We start from the raw sequence: 19,666 nt of genomic DNA on the forward strand, positions 1-19,666 counted from the left end.
GAGGAACCATCAACACACTTGTTCCTCCAGCTCCTGCCACTTGCCGTGCCCAAGGGGACAACCCGGACCATTGCTGATGGCCGCCAGAGCAGGAGCGAAATTAAATGAACTGATGAGCGCTGGGACCTGCAGGGCCATCCCAGCTCTGCCGGGCTGCACATCTCCCAGGCCGCACTGATGGAGCCAGTCTATCAGACCCTGAGATAGCAGTCTGGTACAGCCCCCCCACCCACCCACTAACACACACTGTAGGACCGGAGCTCAGTGAGTGCTGTACATGTATCACAGACAGATAATCAGTGGCCAGTTAATCCCCATATAATTACAGTTAAACCCATTTGTCCATCTGAGCCCGTAATTCCACTGGTGATAGGCAGGCTCCTCCGGCCACTCTCCCATGCTGCTCTTGGATGTTTCCCACGATTGCGGGCCGAGATCAGCCACACCTGAGCACTGCATGACTAGCTGTGGGCCACAGCAGTGCCTGGGCTGCTGCTCACAACCCTCCCATCTCAGCTGTGCCCCACACGTCCATGGGCCCCGATTCCTTTCCATTCATGAGCTCATGGCGTCCAGCTTCACCTTCCCGGGCAGTGGCCACACACGCTCTGGAAAGGGGGAGAGGGGAAAGAGACCATCAGAACACCAGCGAGAAGCTGGAGATCCGACTGGGGAACTGCTGCTGGCTTCGTTTTTCGTGCATGGAAAAGGAGGGCTGGTCGAGGGGCAGAGGAGTGGAGGAGAGCTAGCCCCGGCTCTGCCGTAGACCCCTGGGTGAGTCATGTAGGCGCGGATCCCCAAAGGTCTTGGGCATCTATCTCTAACTGAAATCAATGGGAGCGTGGTGCTGAAATCCTGCTCTGTGCCTTGGCTGCCTGTCCGACCAGGGGAGAGAATAGCCCTGCCCTCCCTCACACTCCTTAGTGCCTGTGAGGGGCTCAGACACCAGATGAGGGGAGCCACGGAAGGACCTCACTGTGTGGCAATTCTCCGCGGCTCTCAGGCATCGGGGAGATTAGGAACAAGGCAATCCTAGTAAGGAACAGGAGAGGGGATTGAAGGCTCTGCTTGGTTTCCATTAAAAGGGCTGGCTGGCCACGCCACCCACACAACGGGGGCAGCATGGCCAGGAGCAAATCTCCCTATGTGCCATAGCCTCCTGTGTCTCACTCCTGGTTCGGAGGCATCGCCTCCAGGGAGGGGCCCCTGGGACCCCGGCCAATTTGGGAGGCCCCAGGTGTGGGGGGCCCAAATGTTCTTTGTGCCCAGTGCCCCAGTAAATCTTAATCCGCCTCTGCCTCTAGGGACAAGCGGGAGATTCAGGCTCCATGGCCCAGTCGGCCCTTGGCCTCTGCTGAGACTGCTATGTACTGGAGCTATTCATGCACTAGGGACGGGGCAGAGATCCCCGGCCCATCGCACCCACCAGACTGCAGCAGCTTGCCCCAGGCCCGAGCCAGCAGCTCCACCGCCCACCCCCATCTCTGGGGATGGCTCGGGGGCAGACGCCCTCTCGGCTGGTCTCCGTTGGTGTCTCCTGACTCAGGTGGTTTGGTTTGGGGGCTCACTGGACTCCATGAACCCAAGACACCAGAACCAGAGCTTTCCCCACAGGGCAGGGCTCTGCTGGCTGCACTGGAGGGGGCTGAGCAGTGTCGAGTGGCTATGGCTGCAGCCATTCCCCTGCATTTCTAGGGCAATCTGCTCACTTTGAAGGGCAGCGTGTATGTTCCACGGCTCCCCATCCAGCTCTGCCCCTCCCTGGCTGAGGAGCGACATGCTGGCCCTGCCTGCTTGCTGTGGTCAGTGCAAACACACACAGCTTTGCAGTGTCCTGGGCACGGGAGCACAGAGAGGAGGCTGGGAAACAGAGCCAGACTTCAGGGAGGAGGGCGCAAACACCCCCTCCCAAGCCACTGGTAGGCTGCGGGTTGCTGGAGCCATGGGGACAGGGCAGGGCCCAAGGATGCACTTTGGGCTCTCCCTTGACTCCAGTGAGTTTTGGATCAGGCCCTTAATTTGTATAAACCATGGCGGGTTGCAGCTGCCCCCTCGCTAATGGGTGGCAGGAGAGTCTGGTTGTTAGAGCCAAGGACAGGGCTCAGGAGACCTGGGTTCTTTCCTGCAACCTTGGCACTGGTTCTGTGGGGGACCTGTGCAAGTCAGTTACCTGCTGTGTGCCTCAGTTTCCCCATTTCTACAATGGGGGTGATAGGGAGGATTGATTAGTGTTTGTAATATGCTCTGGAAATACGCGTAGAAGGGTTGAGTACACTGCTCAGTGTCGGTAATTGCTGATTTCTTCCTTCGCCCCCAGGCCATGATTCTCTTGTTTATATGGCGGTAGAGTCTAGGCACTGTCTGTTGGGCTAGGTGCTACAGACGCACACAGTAAGAGACAATTCTCTGCTCCAACGAGCTTAATGGAGTTAGGTGCTCGCCTCCCATGGCAAGCCAGGGCCTCAGGCCCATGGGCTCATTTGAAAACCCCGAAATCTAACAAGGGGTTAGTAGTTCGTGTGAAGAATTCACTATCCCATGAGTTTTGCACTGAAATGTTTAAGAAACTGATCTTATGAAACATGAGTCAGGAACGATAACCATATTCCAGACTCCCAACTTCTGCAGCCGTACCCAACCGCATCAATAACAATGGGGGTGTGCATGATTTCTTTTTCATTTCTTGCTGGTGCAAAAAATGTAATTGAACAAACTTGGAATGAGCTGTTGAGATTAGCCGCTTGCAACTCGCGAAATCACACCAGACTCCTCCTGGGCCTACCTGTAAAACAGAATTGCAGCATCTCAGGAGAGTGCGCTGCAGACACTGAGCTGTGTTAGTGGAGCATTTCAGGCATCGGCTGATACAAGAGGAAAAAACATTGTTTTTGCTTTGAGGCACATGACTGCACATTCCTGTGAACCTTTGATCACTGCAGAGACCTGGAAGCAGCCAGCATTTAAACAGACATTGACAGGGCAGGCAATGGACTGAGCGCATGTGAAACTCACAGCCAGGTGAAATGAGCTGTTAGCATGACTGAAAGGGGAAGGGGTTTCTACAGCGTTGGTTAGGCAAGGTGGGTTTTATTTCAGCTGAGGTTCTATCAACATCTACAGGGCAGGGCGGCCTGTGACCCTGCATGAGCATGCACTGAAAAGCATCATGCAAAGCCCAACATGCATGTCCCAATGAACAGCTTACTGTACCTTTGGGTTGCAAAGAAACTTACACAGCATACGGGTTCTCACTTCCAAACACTTGCCCTTTAAACAAAAGGAACTAGATGTAATCACAGCTTGGACTCTGCTTAAAGCCCACCCCTTCCGGGTTTCTCCTTGGCTATCACACGCTGGTTATGGATGCAGAAAACTCATCTTTTTTTGGAACATGAACAGCTGTGAACTTCCTCACAGCAGTGCCCCTTCAGCTTTGAGAGAACAACACTTTATTTCCCATCAGTCCCCTACTCCTTCCCTGCTGCTCCCAAACCTGGGACCAGAACGTTTGTGTCTGAGCTATAAGCTCTGGTGCAACCACAGCTGGAGTCCTGTGTCCAGTTCTGGTGCCCATAATTCAAGAGGGATGTTGTTAAATTGGAGAGGGCTCAGAGAAGAGCCATGAGAATGATTAAAGGATCAGAAAACCTGCCTTATAGTGAAAGACCCAAGGAGCTGGATCTATTTAATTTAACAGAGAGAAGGTTAATGGGTGACTTGATCACAGTCTATAAATATCTGCAGGCATAGCAAGTATTTAATACTGGGCTCTTCAATCTAGCAGAGAAAGGTCTGACACAATCCAACTGCTGGAAGTTGAAGCTAGACAAATACAGGCTGGAAATAAGGTGTAAAGTTTTACCAGTGAGGGTAATTAACCACTGGGACAATTTACCACGGGGTGCGGTGGATTCTCCATCCCTGAACATGTTTAAATCAGGATTGACTGTGTCTCTAAAAGCTCTGCTCTAGTTCAAACCGGAATTAATTCAGGGTGTTCTCTGGCCTGCATTACACAGACCGTCAGATTAGAGAATCACTCTGGTTCCTTCTGGCCGTGGAATCTGTGAAAGAAAGGGCCCAGCTTCTCCTCTGCCTTCCAGAGCATGATGTAGGAACAGCATTGACATGACAGGAACGACTCCTGATTTACACCAGTTGTAAGTGAGCAGGATCTGGCCCAATGCCCCAACCGATGGGACTGGTCCAGTCCAAACTGCATACCGGCCTCGATCCTAACAGTATGGCACCAGCCACAACCCAGCTGCCCAGACGCCCCAGTGACAGTGAGCGCGGGCCCCTCTCCCGCTGAAGAGCTGGGCCCATTATGCAACAGCTCCCTCCTTTCCTCCCTTACGCCGGAGGTACAAAACCCGTCCCCCAGTCAGTCAGAATCTCATTCCCTCTGTGGATTTCTGCATAGGGGACAATGTACCTGTATTCTCACCGTGTGCCCCAGGGCACTGGCCAAGTTACTGCCCCAGCCTCCAGGCATGCTTGGCTCACCCTGGCCAAAGGAGGGCTGCAGCAGTGCCGGGGAGGCGTTATTTAGCAGAGGAAGGGCCTGTGGGGGGGAATGAATCTAAGGCAAGGCCGATTTAGGCTGAACATCAGGGAAAGTTTCCTAGCTATTACAGTCCTGTGGAACAGCCTCCCCTGGGTGGGGTGGATTGCCCATACCGGCCTGGCACTGGACAACAGAACGCTGGAAGGGCCTGGCCCATGACTGGGAATCGGAGGCATTTGGGCAATACAAATAGTAACACTCCTGCCCGGGGCGGGGAGAGGCCTTCCTGGGCCTCGTCACCAGCTCTGCCTGGCAGATCTCAGCTCCGTTCCCTCCCTCTGCCTGTACACACAGCACTCCCCAGGGGAAAGCCCATGGCTCAGGCATGCCCTTGGCTGCTGTTCTCCCAAACAGCTGCCTCGGGAAAAGGCTCTCTCCGGGATCAAGCAGCGGAGTCTGCATGCAGGGTCTGATCATCCCTGGGTCCCCACTCCAGTTCCCACTGAAACCTTTGCAGACGACACCCTCTCGTGGAAGCATCAGGAAACACATTGGAGGGAGGGACTCATCAGCTGGTGCCAGAGAGCTGCTGTCCATAATGCAATGAGGCGAGTTGCCCCGCACCCCTCACCCCGCTGTGCTGGACAGACACATGGTGAGAGAGACAGTTCCCACCCTGAGCAGCTTATGAGCTAGCTCCATGCCGCTGATCCCCAGAAGAAATCCCAGCTCCATCCCTGGGCTCGTCGCATCAGCTTGTGCAGCGCTTTGGGTTTGCACTATGGCAGCGAGCAGCCAGGCAGCGTGTGGTGTCACGTCCATAACCACACGGCAATGCCCGCCGCTCACCAGCCAGGATGAGCACAGCTGCGCCTGACCCTGAGCTCGCCAGCGCTCGCACCTGCAAGGGCTCTCCAGGGGCATCCAAGGAATTCACCCTGTGGAGCGGAAAACCTGGAGAAGACTGGCTAAGATGCTGCAGCCCCCATGGAAGGAGCCATGTGAGCCCAGGGCAGAGCCAGGGGACCTGCTCTAAGCTGGCTTTGGGTTTTGGTCTGGGTTTTGCAATCTCCATTTAGCACCGGTGGAAGGTGCAATCTCAGCAGGCCTGGAGCCCAAGAGGCTAATTCCTGCTTGCCTTGTGCCCACTCTGGAGCCAACGGCAAGTACCTGCAAAGCATCCCCAAAGCTCCCCTAGCACACAGCATACCTCTAGCTTAGAAGGGGGTCGGGGGGGGGGGTGCTGAGCCAGTATAGCCCATGAGAGCCCCCAGCCCCACATGGCATGTGAAGGCAGGAGGGGGCATGGCCAGCTTGTTCCTCTGCCCCAAATATCTCCCTGGGTGGGGATGGGCATGGCAGAGCCTCAAAGGCAAAGGGCATTTCAGTGCCCAGTTCCCACTTGCAGCTTTGACCAGCTCCCTCTGGTAGTGCAGTGGCCCAAGGTAGAGCAGTCCTCGCTGCTGTGCTATCCCGCACCAGGGACCGAACCAGCTGAGGAGCAGCACGCTCCTGCCTTACAGTCCCTGCACCAGGCTGAGAGCTGGGACAGAGGGATCCCGGCAAGTCCCAGTCCAGCTGTGCTGCCCTCAGCCCCCGCTGCCCTGCAATGGCTTGGACCCTGCAGCCCAGGAAGGGAACCTGTTCTGTCACCTGTCCAGGAGTGTGCAACAGAACTAAGCCCAGCTTGGCACTAAGCCCAGCGGGCCAGTGCTCTGTAAAAGTCACTAGACAACTTGGGGGAGAGAAAGATCACGATGAAACCTGCAATGCAAGCAATGCTCTCTGCCCCTTGCACTGGAAATCTGTCACCGTCCTTCTGCAGCCCCAGTCCCTGCTGCATCCAAGTGCCGAGGCAGAGATGAACAAACTCTGGAACAGAGCTCATAGGGCTGTTTCCATCCCACAGAGGCTGGTTCTGATTTCCCTACACCCAGGGGACAGTTCACAGTCACAATGCCGCTGGCGGTGAACAAGCTTTGAGCCCCTGGACACAAGTCATGTGCATCCCTGCACTGTGCATGCAGCCCACGGCACGCAGGAACATACCTGAGTCCATGACGACGTTCAAGGGAGAGTCATAGGTCTGCAGGAACTGTGCAGGGCTCAGGAGCTCCCGGCACTCCAGGAGGTGGCAGATGGTGTCCTGGGAAATAATTAAGTTGGGGACCTTCTCCAGAACGGCATCGGGGAGGTTTGGGGAGCTCTGGAAATCAGAAGAGAAAAGAAAGCCCTCAGCCACTCAATGCCAGAGGAAAATCACGCCTCCTGCAGCCATCAGGAGAACTCGACTGACCGTTCCGATGCCCACCACGCATGCCCACCTGCTGCGAGCCGGGCCACTCCTGCTGTAGACGATGGAATTGAAGGTGGCTGGACAGGTCAGCAAGGGCCTATAATTCCAAAGGCAGCAACACCCTATATGTGGGGGCATCCCAAAGATTTGGCTAGAGATGGGGCGCGACAGACCCCGGCAAGCTGCCCACCCGCATTAGGGGGCGCTAGCAGTGCCTCCTGGCCCTTACCTTGGGGTATTTCAGCAGGTGCATCCCCAGTTTCAGGAGCATTGCCAGGCACTCGCCAATGATGGTCTCAATTGGCTCCTCGCGCAAGGTGTTGTAGCCCAGATGCCTGCTGGGCACGTCCAGCACCTTGTAGCTCCACTGCTGGAAGAGCCGGGAGGGAATGTTGTGGGACAGCACCAGGATCTTGGGCTCCAGAATGAGGGCCCTGGGACGGGACAGGGTAGTGGATCAGTTCCCTCTCACAGCAAGAGAGGGGTCTGTCACCCCCTGGGGTTAACAGGAGGGTCGCTACCTGCCTACTGAGGCCTTGTTACATGCAAAGATGGTGCCACGCTAGCCTGGCATTGCTAAAACAGTGCCACCCCCTGGTGTGGACACAGCTAGGCTGGTAAGAAGGTGCTCACACCAGTACGTCTGTTCCCCTCCATTTAGACTGTGCCTGGCTTTCACCCAAAGATGATGTCGTTTCAACAAAAAGTTGCCTTTTTGTTTTTTAACTTTTTGTCGAAATTTTCCACAGCTACAAAACCATTTTCCACCCAGCTCTAAAGCAAACACCTGGCGGCAGGTAGGAACACCTCTGTTACCCCTTTTCATCTGCAGGGGGAGCCAGAGAGCTCAATAGGCTAATTAACCTGGCGGCAGGTTGACACTGACCCTCCAATTTCCCCTTTCCCCTATCGAGGGCGCCAGCCAGCATCTGAGCCGTGGCACTCCCATCTTCCCCTTAGCGGGACGCTGGTAGCCTCTGCCCGGAGCCATGCTTCCCACCGGGGTGCACCGAGTCCACAGAGCTGTGGCTGCAGCTCCCTCTCCTGGTTGTACCTGGTAAAGATGTGCAGAGATTCATAGATTCCCAGGCCAAATGGGACCATGGTGATGATCTAGCCTAACCTCCTGTATAACACAGGCCAGAGAAACGCCCTCCCGCCTCGCTCAAATTCCTAGAGCAGATCTTACAGGAAAACATCCACTCTTGATCTGAAAACTTGCCAGTGAGGGAGAATCCACCACGGCCCTTGGTAAATTGTCCCAGGGATTAATTACTCTCCCTGTTAAAAACGGATTCCTTATTCTCAGTCTGAATTTGCCTAGCTTCCATTTCCAGCCTCTGGCTCTTGTTCTATTGGATTAGTCGGCTGCTGCCTCCCAGCCAATCGCAGGTTCGATCCCCGCACACAGCCCAGCCGCCACCGTCCTCGGTCATGTGCACTCTGGGGTTTGGTGAAAGACGCTGAACTGTGGCAGCTGAAAACCCTCCAGCTACTGGCTGGCCAGCCCTCACCTGTGCTGCTGGGGCTGCATGTCTCGCAGGTCCCTCAGGACGGAGTAAAGCACCTCGCTGGAGGCCTGAAAGAAGAGCAACCTCGTTAGCTGTGCAAACCCCCTGGTCACGTCTTGACAGACGCCCAGGGCTGCACCCCGGGTGATGGGATGGCGCATCCGAGCACGCTGGCAAGGATGTGTGGACCCGACTGGTGCAAGTGTGAGAGGGCACAACTGAATCTGCCCACGCTGCTAGCCCAGCTCGGCCAGAACATGCCAGCTGCAGCTGCCAGGCCTGGGGGCAGAAGGAATTCAGGGCAATGCAGCACAGTGAGCTGCTAAAAGGGGGGCTGGGCATGGGGTGCTCAAATTCTGACCTGGGGGAGTCAGCCCTGCTGTTCTTACATGTGGGGTGGTGAGCTAGGTTTGAGGCCCTTTGATTGTGGGGTTAGGGGGCAAGGCTGGGGGATGGGCCCTCACATTGTTGGGTTGCAGAGGGAGATAGACCCTTAGATTCTGGTGTTGGGGGTGAGGCCTGGGATGGGGAATGGGTCCTTTGATTAGGGGACTAGAGGGGATGAGGGGCGAGGCCGGGGTGGGGGATGGGCCCTTTGATCCTGGGGCTGGGGAAGATGGGGGTCTGGAGTGGGGACAAGAGCAGCGGTTTTCCAGTGAAGTTTGGGGGGTTCTAGCTCTCACTTCCCACCCTCCACAGCTATTCTCTGTCCTGTTGCTACACTCCGCCTCAGCCAGGCTGATTGCAGGGTGACTGGTTGGGAGGGAGGGAGGGGGAGACGGGGTGCTGGGTGTTTCACGTAGGGTGACATGGGGGGAGGGAGGAAGGAACGGGGCTGGGGAGCAGAGCTTGGTGCAGCCTGTGAAGGGCAATCCCAAGCCGTCTCGCAACCCCTTGGGCACTCTCCCGGTTTCCGATCCCTTTCTTTGACGTTCTGACTGGCCCCACGCCCTCCGTTCCCCGTACCTCTAGGGTGTGCACCAGGTAGGTGGGGTAGAGCAGCAGGAGGCCCGTGACCCCCTCGCCCTGGTAGTAGCGCTGCAGACTCAGGAAGAGGAGGTGCCAGTACCCTACGGAGAATCCAGAGCGCACACAGCGTTTGCTGGCTGATGCCCCCCACCCCCCAGGCTAGTGCGGCCAGCCCCGGGTTCCTGCAGCTGCCTCCTTCTCCAGACTGCAGGATCCCTCCTGCCCTTGACCCCCGCCCAGTGCACTGTAAAGGGGAAGGGACCCCTGTGCGGCACAGCCCCAGGGCCCCGCCCCGCTCAGAGCACCCCTGGCATAGCAGCCTCCAGCAGTCAGAATGGGAACTCCGGAGTGGCCTGGGGCTGGTTGCAAACCAGGATCATGCATGTTGACATCTCCGTGTTCCCCTGGGAGGCTGCATATCGCCCTCCCCACACTGGGGGCCTGGAATCGGATCTCCCAGCGACGGGGGCCAGAGCCCCACCAGCTTGCACAACAGCAGCCATGTCTGCAGTGTGGCTAAAGCCATCCTTCCCTGGGTACCTGAGCGCCCAGCCTGGGCTCTCAATGCACACTGCCCTCTGGCAGGGCCACAGTGAGGCAGGAGCATGATGGCCCTGAGCCCAGGGCCCTCCCCCCGTCCCCATGGACTGACAGTAGACTCCCACCTGGCCTTTAAAAGAGAAATAATCATTTTTCTAGCCCACAAATGTGACCTGATTATGGATGACAGCAGCCTGAGCCTGAGATGCTACGAGTGTCCCATGCATCTCAATGGGGTGCTAACTCTGACACCCGCTGCTCTGGGAGATCCCATCCCAGCAACAGCAACCCAGCAGGTAACTCTGCACGCGGAGAACCCTCATCGCTGTCATTCCACCATGGCTGTGCTGGGAGCGCAGGGTCATACACAGAAGGGTGGGTAGGGAGCCGTGTCCTCCCTTCTCCAGCACAGCTTCCCAACCCCATGGAGAAAGTGAGCGGTGTTCTGGAGAGGTCCATACGACAGTGTCTCAAACACAGCGTGTCGCGTAGCCGTTTGGTCTTAGGCGGCGCTGGCCAGACACTGCAACGCAGTGCGTGGCCAGGCGCTAGTGTGTGCATGGCCCTTGTTCCATTTCAGGACCCTCTGCCCTCCACAGATGTGGCTACTGAAGAAACAGGGTGAGATGCTTACCTGCTAAATCCTGTTTGTCGGCCAGCTCCGGGGAGATCTTAGCCAGAAATACCAGTCTGTGCAGAAGCAATCTCTGGAAGGGAAGAGAGAGGCCAGCCGTAGTTCAGGCCCTGTGAAGGGAGGTTGCTGCCAGCACCAGGGGGAAGGGGAGGGCTATCCGCACGAGGCACTGAGATGGTGTAAAGGAGGGCTCTGGTGCTGAGTTCGGTGGCGGCTGGACTTTGTGCCGCCCACCCTCTTGATTCTTAATGTTACAACGAGCCATCCTAGGCTGGTAGCCACGGGTGCCTGTTCTACTGGCACGCGTGTTGTAAATGGTATGGGAGCTTGCGCCTGGGGACGTGTAGTAGCAGGGGATGGACTCAGGGAGCTAAGACGTCCCTTCTGATCCTAAGGCTGCCCACTCTGTGCTCCTCTTCTCTGGGACACGTGCACCCAGATACACACCCAACCAGTGCAATGGGACAGGATGGTCAGATGAGCGCGTGGCCCTGAATTGGTTTGCAGTGTCGCGGGGAAGACGTTTACAAATAGGGTGACTAGATAGCAAGTGTAAAAAATGGGGATGGGGGTGGGGGGGAAATAGGTGCTTATATAAGAAACATCCCACAAAATCGGAACATCTGGTCACCGTACTTACAAATGAATTGACCCCCGCTCCTTCCAATGCCTGGCCTACCTCCCAAATGGGCCTCTCCCCTAAGATGAGGAGGGACTACTTGGTCGGTTTCATAGGACCCAGGCCAGCTCCTCTGCAACCGTCCAAAGCATTGGGCTCCCAGGGCAGCATCCCCGTGGAAACCATGTAGGAACTCCTACGATAGCTTGGAATGTGTCCAGACAACAAATGCGTCCCCCTCCCTGGCATCTCACCAGGCGGGCTGGAGGATCAGCACACACCTTTCATCCCAGGAAGCGGTGCCCCGCTGGGTTCCTGGCTGGAGTATGCGGGTCGGGGGCCGCTGGCACTGTGGGAAGGTAGGTTGCCCTGTTCCTCTCCTGTGAGATTTCCATCTCATGGGGATCAAGTGGGCCAGCGTCTTTCCCCAGCACTCAACTCGTGCAGGAGGACCCTGAGCAAAGGGCGGGCAGTGCTGCACCAGTGTGAATTTCCCCAGCAGAGAACAGAGGTGCTGTGCTCTGAACCACGCCTTTGTCTATGTGCATCTGGATGGACAGCTAGGACAGGGGTGGTCAAACTACGGCCCACAGGCCGGATCTGGCCCCTCAGGGCTTTGGATCCAGCCTGCAGGATTGCCCCCCGTGGTGCTGCAGGCCCCACGCTGCTCTCAGAAGTGGCCGGCGCCACATCCCTGGGGCCCGGGGGTGGGGGCAGAGGGCTCCATGTGTTGCCCTTGCCTCCAGGCACCGCCCCCCCGCAGCTCCCATTGGCCAGAAACGGGGAACCATGGCCAATGGGAGCTTCGGGGGAGGTACCTGGAGGAGTGGCAAGGGTGAGCCCTGTTCCCCCCCTCCCCCAGGGGCCGTGCAGGGACATAGTACTGGCCGCTTCCCAGAGCGGTGCGGCATGGGGCCAGGGCAGGCATGCAGGGAGCCTGCCCTGGCCCCGGTGCGCGCTACTGCCACCCCGGAGCCACTTTAGGTAGGTGGCGCCGGGCCGGAGTCTGCACCCTGAACCTTTCTAGCACTCCGCCCCGCAACTCCCTGCCCTGAGCCCCCTGCTGCACCCTGCACCCCCAACTCCCTGCCCTGAGCCCCCTGCTGCACCCTGCACCCCCAACTCCCTGCCCTGAGCCCTCTGTTGCACCCCACACCCCTCCTGCACCCCAACCCCCTGCCCTGAGCTCCCTCCCACAGTCTGCACCTCTCCTGCACCCCTGCCTTGAGCCCCCTCCTGCACCCTGAGCCGCCTCATGCACCCTGCACCCCTCCTCTGCCCCAATCCCTTGCCCTGAGCCCATTCCTGCACACCGCGCTCCCTCCCGCACCCCAACCCTCTACATACAATTTCCCCACCCAGATGTGGCCCTCAGACCAAAAAGTTTGCCCACTCCTGAGCTAGGATCATTGAGTTTGATTTGTTCTATAACTAATCCATGAGGATCCTCGGGTCCAGGCTCCTGGTGCGAGTTGTGGGGCACTCAGCAGCATCTGACAAAACTGGCCATTCCTCCTGTGTCTGGAAAGAGCGGAGAGTTTGCAACAAAACCACCCCCAAGGGCTTCTGCTGACATTTCTGGCAAGCACCTTCTCCTAGGAAAGGAGACAGGCAGAAATGGAAAGATCCCAGGGCGCATTCAGAGCCTGGGGAAGCTCGTGGCTAGACGCACCTGTCTCAGAACATTAAAGTTTCCCCGTTGGGGGAAGGTGACTTGGTGGTGAAGGGGGTTGACTTGTGTACACTGAAAATTATGGAAAAGGTAAATTTCAGTTGATTCCTTTTTGGAATGGCTGAATTGAAACAGAGATGCTGTGAGATGAGCGAGAATAGTGCTCTTTGCATTACAGTGGTGCTTAGAGACCCCTGACCAAGGGTGGAGTCCCCTGGTGCTAGGCGCTGCATATACCCAAAGTGAGAGACTCCCCCTGCCCCAGCGAGTTTACAGTCTAACCACACAAGGGGACCCAGGAAGTGGCGTTATTCCTGTTCTACAGATGTGCTTCAGTTCCCCAGAGCCATAAGGTTGAGGTGCTCAGCAATGACTCAGGGACTGAGCCACTGAATGGGAGGTGACCCCAGAGGTGTCTGTTCCCCAGTCAGCTCTGAAAATCTCAACCTAACTAATGTGCCAAAGGCTCACCCAGGGAGTCAACGGCAGAGCCAGGAGCTGAATCCAGATATCCTATGTCCCAGTCCAACAGCAGCCCTTAGCTAGTGATTTTCTTCCCAAGAGAGCTGATCTCACCCATGCTGTGCTGGATTGTTGCCTTGATAAGACGTAGCACGCAGTTAGTGATGCTGGACTAACGGATTTCCTGTCCACGCTTGCTTTTCCTGTGCACCCCTTGTTGTACCCGGACCACACTGCGCAGTTGCTTTGCATTGGGGAAATGAAAACAGTCCCTTTTGGAATGGTTGACGGTGATTTGATTTGCCATCTCGCCCTTGAAAATGGCCAGGGCTAACCCACAAGGGGATTGTGATTTCTCTGCCTATTTAAAGGCCTGTAAAACTGAAGCTTCCCTGAGCTACCAAACATTTTCTGCACCCTTTGGGAGGTGACAGAAACACAGCATGAACTGGGAAAGGGGATCTGAAAGAGGCTTGTTTGGATGCCAGTCAGAAAAACTCCCAGAGCTACTATCCAGGCAGCCCTCATGTAGCCAGAAATAACCTGCTATTTGTAGAGGCCAGGTTCTGCTGTTACTCCTCTGCCCCTTACTCCCCGAGTAGCTCATTGACTTTGATGCAACTACTACAGAGCATGAGGAAGAGTGTCAGAAGCTGGTCTGTGCAGTTAGTTACAGGCTTTAGGAACAAGAGCTGACAGGAGCTGCAGGGTTTGGAGGATTTGGAGTTTCTAGACACAGATCCTCCAGCTGAAATCAATGGACGGTAGGAGCCTAAACACCCTTGTGGATCTGGGCATGACTGAGTGGAAAAACTCCAAAGCCCTAGTGACATAGCAAAGTTACCCAAGTCAGGGGCTCGGTGACAGTGTAACAATGACAGACCCCTGGTCGTCGGCGGGCGGGCTCGAACTGGGGGCCTATGGAGCTTAGTGCATGAGGCTCAACCCTAGGAGCTAAAAGCCAACTGCCTGTTAGCTAAGGCTGTAGAGCAGACTCATTTTGTCCCTCTCTCCAAGTGATCTCCGTGCCACTAAATGGGACAGAACCCCACACCCAGAAGGTGTGTGGGTTACCACAGCATGGGCCTCTCCTCACCCAGTTACAGCCTGGTGAAAGGAGCAAGGCCGATGGACTCCAACCATGCCCCTGTGAATAGGCTGAAACGCTCTAGGATCTGCAGCCTGTGCCGGTAAAAGGAAGATCGAAGCCCAGATATGGGGAGTTTACTGAGACCACATTGCGCCACCCTCCCCACAGCTGTGTGGCCTGGCTGCCGACCTAGCTCTGCCCGTATCCCAGTCCGTCCCCACCCCATGTGCTCCAGGCGGAGCGGAGAGCAGGAGACACTGACCGTATCCTCCTTGGCATGGGGGGCCCGCCTGCTGAGCACATGCTGAAGGAGATTTGTCCGGACCCTCTCCTGTGGTGACTCCTTCCGTTTCGTCTGCCCCGCTTTCTCCCGACCAGCCATGCCCCCCCTTCGCTCCCGTCCTCTGGCTGCACAGAGAAAGCACTAACGGCCCTCAAGGCTCATCCAGAATTGCTGCTTGGCCTCTTCGAAACCAGCTCTTGCTGCCTGGAGGTCACAGTGCAGAGAGACGCGGGCGCTGACCAAGTACCACAGCCTGGAGTCCCAGTCACACTGGCTGGGAGCAAGGCAAGACTTTGGCCAGGCAGCAGCTGCGAGTTGACAAAAGGTTTTCGGTGTCTTAGCAGCAGAGCCCGGGCCCTTATGTTTATCCCTTTTGTCTGCATTGTTTGCTGGCATTTTCTGTGGGCATTAGCTGGCAGGGAGCCGCGGTTGCTCAGGCAACACGTGGCATGTAGAGATCCTTTGAAAGGTTCTGGGACGCCAAGGGCTTTGTGACAGCTGGGGCTCTTAGCTGAGCTGCCTGCCGGGTAAGGTGCAGGGGGTATGGCCACACCTAGCTCTGATCCCTAGCAGGTGTTTTTATCGCTGCCTCTTGAGCACCATGCTTTAATTTGCAGGTGAAGGCTGGGGGGCTGGGCAGTGGCAGACCCCGCAGCCTGGGCAGCCCTGGTGAGTTACAGGAGCTTGGGCTGGCTCCTCACTGAGCGCAGCTTGCAGATTTCCCTTTCAAGTGGCCGGCTCAGGAGTTCGAAGGGCAGGGGAGTTGGGGTGGGTTAGGGGAAAGGAAGGGTCCCTGACTTTGGGCTACATTAGGGCTACCTGGGTCGGTCAGGATGACATTGAGCTCCCAGGTTTCAGAGTAGCAGCCGTGTTAGTCTGTATTCGCAAAAAGAAAAGGAGGACTTGTGGCACCTTAGAGACTAACCGATTTATTTGAACATAAGCTTTCGTGAGCTACAGCTCACTGCATCAGATGCATTCAGCGGAGCTCCCACTGAGTCAAACCGCAGGACATCAGAGTGGGCCAGGGAGCGCTGAGCATGCAGCAGCTGGGCCCACCTGGGCAGGCTGCAGGTCTGCACCCCAGCTTGCTGTGCACCAAGTGCTTGTGCAGACCTGCCGAGCTGGGGCTGTACCGTGGCCTCCGTGGATCCGGCTCAGAAGGGGCTGCATGCCAGGCACCGGGCGCTGCGTTGTGTTCCAGACCCCACAGGCTGTGCAACGTGGCCTATCTCACTCCCTCTGCTGCGAAGCTCTTGGGGCCCCTCAGGCTGCAGCACAGTCCCTAAAGGGGAGACACTTTGTCCCCGCAGCCCTTGGCCCTGGCCCCCAGGCCCTTGGCGTCCAAGGGTTTCCTCCACGATGGGAGCTCTGGGGGGGCTTCCTCCAAAATCTTCACTCCGGGGCGGAGTCTGACCCTTCCACCGCCAGGAAAGAAGCCAAGGGATCAGCCCTCAAATTTCCCCTGCATCCAGCTCAGCAGAGCCCTTGGGCCTCTGCCCCGGCTTCAGCTGCCCAACGGTGCCTCCTGGGCCAGGGCTGCATTGGCAGGGACTTCCCTTCCGTGAGCTGCCTCAGCACAGTGGAGTAGGCCAGGGTAACCCGAGTCTGCCTGTTCCGCGGCTGGGGAATGTGGAATTTTGCTGAGGGCAGTTTAACCGCCTGTCATTTTACCACAACACCACTGACCCAGCACCCAGTCCACGGGGCTCCGTGCTGGAGGAAGGGGCAGGCAGGAAAGTTAATGCAGCCGCTGCTTGCCAAGGGGGATGCATTCCTAGCACAGTAGCCAAGGCCAGATGCTTCACAGGTAATGACCAGAACAGGGCAATTATCAAGTGACCCATCCCCTGTTGTCCAGTCCCAGCTTCTGGCAGTCAGAGGTTTAGAGACACCCAGAGCATGGGGTTGGGTCCCTGCCCACCCTGGCTAATAGCTATTGCTGGACTTATCCTCCAGGAACTTATCTAGTTCTTTTTTGAACCCTGTTATAATCTTGGCCTTCACAACATCCTCTAGCAGTGAGTTCCACAGAGTGACTGCATTGTATGAAGAAATACTTCCTTTTGTTTGTTTTAAACCTGCTGCCTATTAATGTCATTAGATGATCCTGATTCTTTTGTTATGTGAAGGAGTAAATAACATTTCCTTATTTATTTTCTCCATGCCAGCAGCCTTCTTTCAGCCGCTGGAGGCTGGTTGGATCCCGCATTTAGAGCACATGGGCACTGCCCCTAGATCAGCCTGTACTCCTGGCTGGGCATGACCCATGTTGCTTTCACCCTTCCCTCAGTCTCTGGCCCCTTTGCTGCCACCCTATGAAAAGCTTATTGTCAGTTGGTGGGGTGATGACGTCACAAGGTAAATCAACCAATCATCACCCTTCCCTCTCCCCATTGGACTGTAATATGATGTCAGAGGTGAGTTGACCAATCACCCATTCCCTTGCCTGCCCCCTTCCAACTGGAATGTGACATCAGAGGCACATCAGCCAATCACCACCTACCTTCTCCCACCGCCATTCATCTGCATATTGTAACGTGATTGGATAAAATGTCTTTTCCTTGAATACATCCTGTTCAGAATTAACAGCCCAGCTTTTGATGGCCTCATTGAGGCGTGCAGGGCATGAGATCAGATCTGCAGCATTTGGTCACTGCCCTGGGAACAGCTGGGGGACTCGTGTCATTACAATACAGGGGGGTGCGGGTGTCCTGCATGGTATTTCTCAGCATGTGTTGCAGTCCCTGTTGCTCACTCGGGTTTTTCTCCCTCTACGAGGCCAGCACAGACCTTTTAGTTTGGAGGCTACAGAGACCTTCACATCCCATGGGGGCGGTTCCCTGCTTTCCTAGGACCCTGACCTGCTGCTGTGCAAGGAGGCGCCATCAGAGTGATTCTGGGGGGAGTGCGTGTCCCACCACAGCCTGCGCTGGCCTTACATGCAGGCCAGAACCATCCCGTTTACCTGAACTTCACTCCAAACAGGCCCAGCTGGCTGTTACCACCCCCATGCTGTGGACCTGTGGCTGCACTGCCGGGCATTGGCCACACACACACACACACAGAATGGTTTTTAAAGCAGAGGCAGGTCCTGCAAAAGCCGCCGCTCCCTCCGTCGAAGAGCCCAGCAGCGGGGTGCAGCGGGGCTGAGCCGAGGGACAGGGATGGCTCAGACCCAATGAAGAATTCCCCCGCCCCTCCACCCCTGCCGGCTACATGCAAACCTTTCGGCTCGCCTTCTGCTGCTCCTGCGCCAGCCCATACACCGAGATCCTGGCCTTGAAAGCAAACTCCTCCGGCTCGGACTGGATGCTCGAGGCTCGCTTTGGCCTGGATGCCATGGCTGCAACCTGCGGCCGTTGCTTAGTGACTGTGTCATGATAACAAAGGGGGCCTGGGGAGCTTTGCCAAGGGCCCGCCCACTGCAGCCTGGTGGCACCGTGCCAATGATGGGTTGCATGCCTCGCTGTTCGAAGGGGAATGCAGGGCACAGGGACCGGGACCGGGCCAAAGCCCACGGCCATCCAGGGGACCCTTTCCCATCAGGGGTGGGATGGCCGGGGTGCAGTGCAGCATGTGGGTAAAAATAAATCCCCGTGAGGCATTTTAGTTTAAAGCAAAAGTTGTGTCTGTCTGATGGCCCTGGGGAGCCACCCATCCTTTGCGCAGCAGGGGCAGTGCCTAGGCAGGCTCCCCCACCCTTGTGCTGCAGCCCTGCTCACTGCTAGGGTTAGATCAGGCTTCAGCGCCCGTGGGAACCTTGGCCTCTCTGCCCAGCCGGCCTGGGCCAGGGGTTAGGGAGCTAATGGGACTGGAGCAAAGCTGGGGTCAGTTTCTGGCGCCGTCACAGACTGTCCCTAGGGGCTTGGGGAAGTCACTTAATCTGTGTCCCCCTGCCTGCCCAATGGGGGTCGCACTGCACTAGCTGACAGGGTGCTGGGCGGCCACACACGAGAGGGCAGGATGCACTCAGATGCGGCAGTAAATAGGGGCTAAGAACCAGTGCTCGCTGCGCCCCAGACAGCCTGCAGCTGGTTATGGCTTTTAGTCATGGCTGCCCTGCACTGGCCTCAAACTGCCCACCCTAGAGTTAAGCAGGGCTGGATGCCATTACCAGCCCCCCCCCCGGCACCGTGGACCTTGTCCACAGGGACCAAGCTTGTCCAGGCGGGAGACAGAGTGTCCCAGAGACCAGCCTGAGGCTGTGGCTGCAACTGGCCCAGGAATTAGGGCCCAGCCCAAACCCTCCATCAAGTGCCAGGCGTACCTCTCTGCCAGAAAGACAGCGCAGTGTGGCCAAAGGCAACCAGCCCACCACCCTGCCCAGAACACACACTCCTCCAAGGGACGTGCTGAGACTCTGCGGGACGCGAACCGTTCGCCTACCGGTGCCACCCATGGCCTCCGCCAGGCTGGCCTGCACACGCTGGGTGGCTACTTCCCTTATAAAATAACCCCCAGAATTCAAAACCGGGCTAAAGCTGTCACAACCCCCAACTCCCCGCTCACTCCCTGAGCCCCCGCCACGTCCTGACTGCCCCCGTCCAACCCCCCTCCATCCCCTGCCTGCCCTCCGTCCAACCCCCATCGCTCCCTGAGCCCCTCCATCCATCCTCTGCCTGCCCTCCATCCCCCAAACCCGCATCGCTCCCTGAGCCCCCCCATCCATCCCCTGCCTGCCTCCACCCCCCCCGAGCCCCTCTCCATCCCCTGCCTGCCCCCCTCTAACCCCCATCGCTCCCTGAGCCCCTCCATCCATCCCCTGCCTGCCCCCACCTTCCAAACCCCATTGCTCCTTAAGCCCCCATTCATCCCCTGCCTGCCCCCCATCCAACCCCCCATCACTCCCTGAGCCCCCACATCCATCCCGGCCTTCCCCCACCTTCCAAACCCCATTGCTCCTTGAGCCCCCTTCCATCCCCTGCTTGCTCCCACCCCCAAAGCTCCCTGAGACCCCCATCTATCACCTGCCTGTCCCCAACCCCTCACTCCCTGAGCACCCCAAGCCACCCCCTGCCTACCCTATTCATCCCCCATCGCTCCCTGAGCCTCCCAATCCATCCCCTTCCTGCCCCCCGTC

At 57.2% G+C, this 19,666-nt stretch overlaps 1 protein-coding gene across 6 annotated transcripts; it reads right to left on the reverse strand.

The window, feature by feature from the left end:
- Positions 1-255: 255 nt before the first annotated feature.
- On the reverse strand, positions 256-19,075 carry LOC140897789 (testis-expressed protein 47-like). 6 transcript variants are annotated; one of them, XM_073310838.1, is made up of 8 exons: positions 17,811-19,075; positions 10,458-10,530; positions 9,281-9,384; positions 8,318-8,382; positions 7,033-7,237; positions 6,557-6,713; positions 3,234-3,267; positions 256-608 (listed from the first exon to the last, which is right to left on the reverse strand). In XM_073310838.1, exons 1-8 carry the CDS (start codon positions 18,108-18,110, stop codon positions 497-499), a joined length of 1,050 nt encoding a protein of 349 aa, XP_073166939.1. In that variant the 5' UTR covers positions 18,111-19,075; the 3' UTR covers positions 256-496. The 6 variants fall into 6 exon arrangements, with proteins under 6 accessions (XP_073166939.1, XP_073166944.1, XP_073166940.1 ...); XM_073310843.1 differs by lacking the exon at positions 17,811-19,075 and adding an exon at positions 14,563-14,965; XM_073310842.1 differs by having other exon boundaries at positions 516-2,782.
- Between the last annotated feature and the right edge of the window lie 591 nt (positions 19,076-19,666).

This window comes from Lepidochelys kempii, chromosome 14, assembly GCF_965140265.1.
Source record: "Lepidochelys kempii isolate rLepKem1 chromosome 14, rLepKem1.hap2, whole genome shotgun sequence".
Taxonomy (NCBI): Eukaryota; Metazoa; Chordata; order Testudines; family Cheloniidae; genus Lepidochelys; species Lepidochelys kempii.

What these genes read in the sequence shown, in the direction of transcription:
- LOC140897789 (XM_073310838.1), bottom strand. Translation starts at nt 18,110, where the DNA reads ATGGCCGTGGGCTTTGGCCCGGTCCCGGTCCCTGTGCCCTGCATTCCC. An exon ending in AGCAGAAGGCGAGCCGAAAG is followed by an intron (nt 10,531 to 17,810) that starts GTTTGCATGTAG and finishes CTTCCCTTCCAG; the next exon opens with AGATTGCTTCTGCACAGACT. An exon ending in GAACGTCGTCATGGACTCAG is followed by an intron (nt 3,268 to 6,556) that starts GTATGTTCCTGC and finishes TTTTGTTTAAAG; the next exon opens with GGCAAGTGTTTGGAAGTGAG.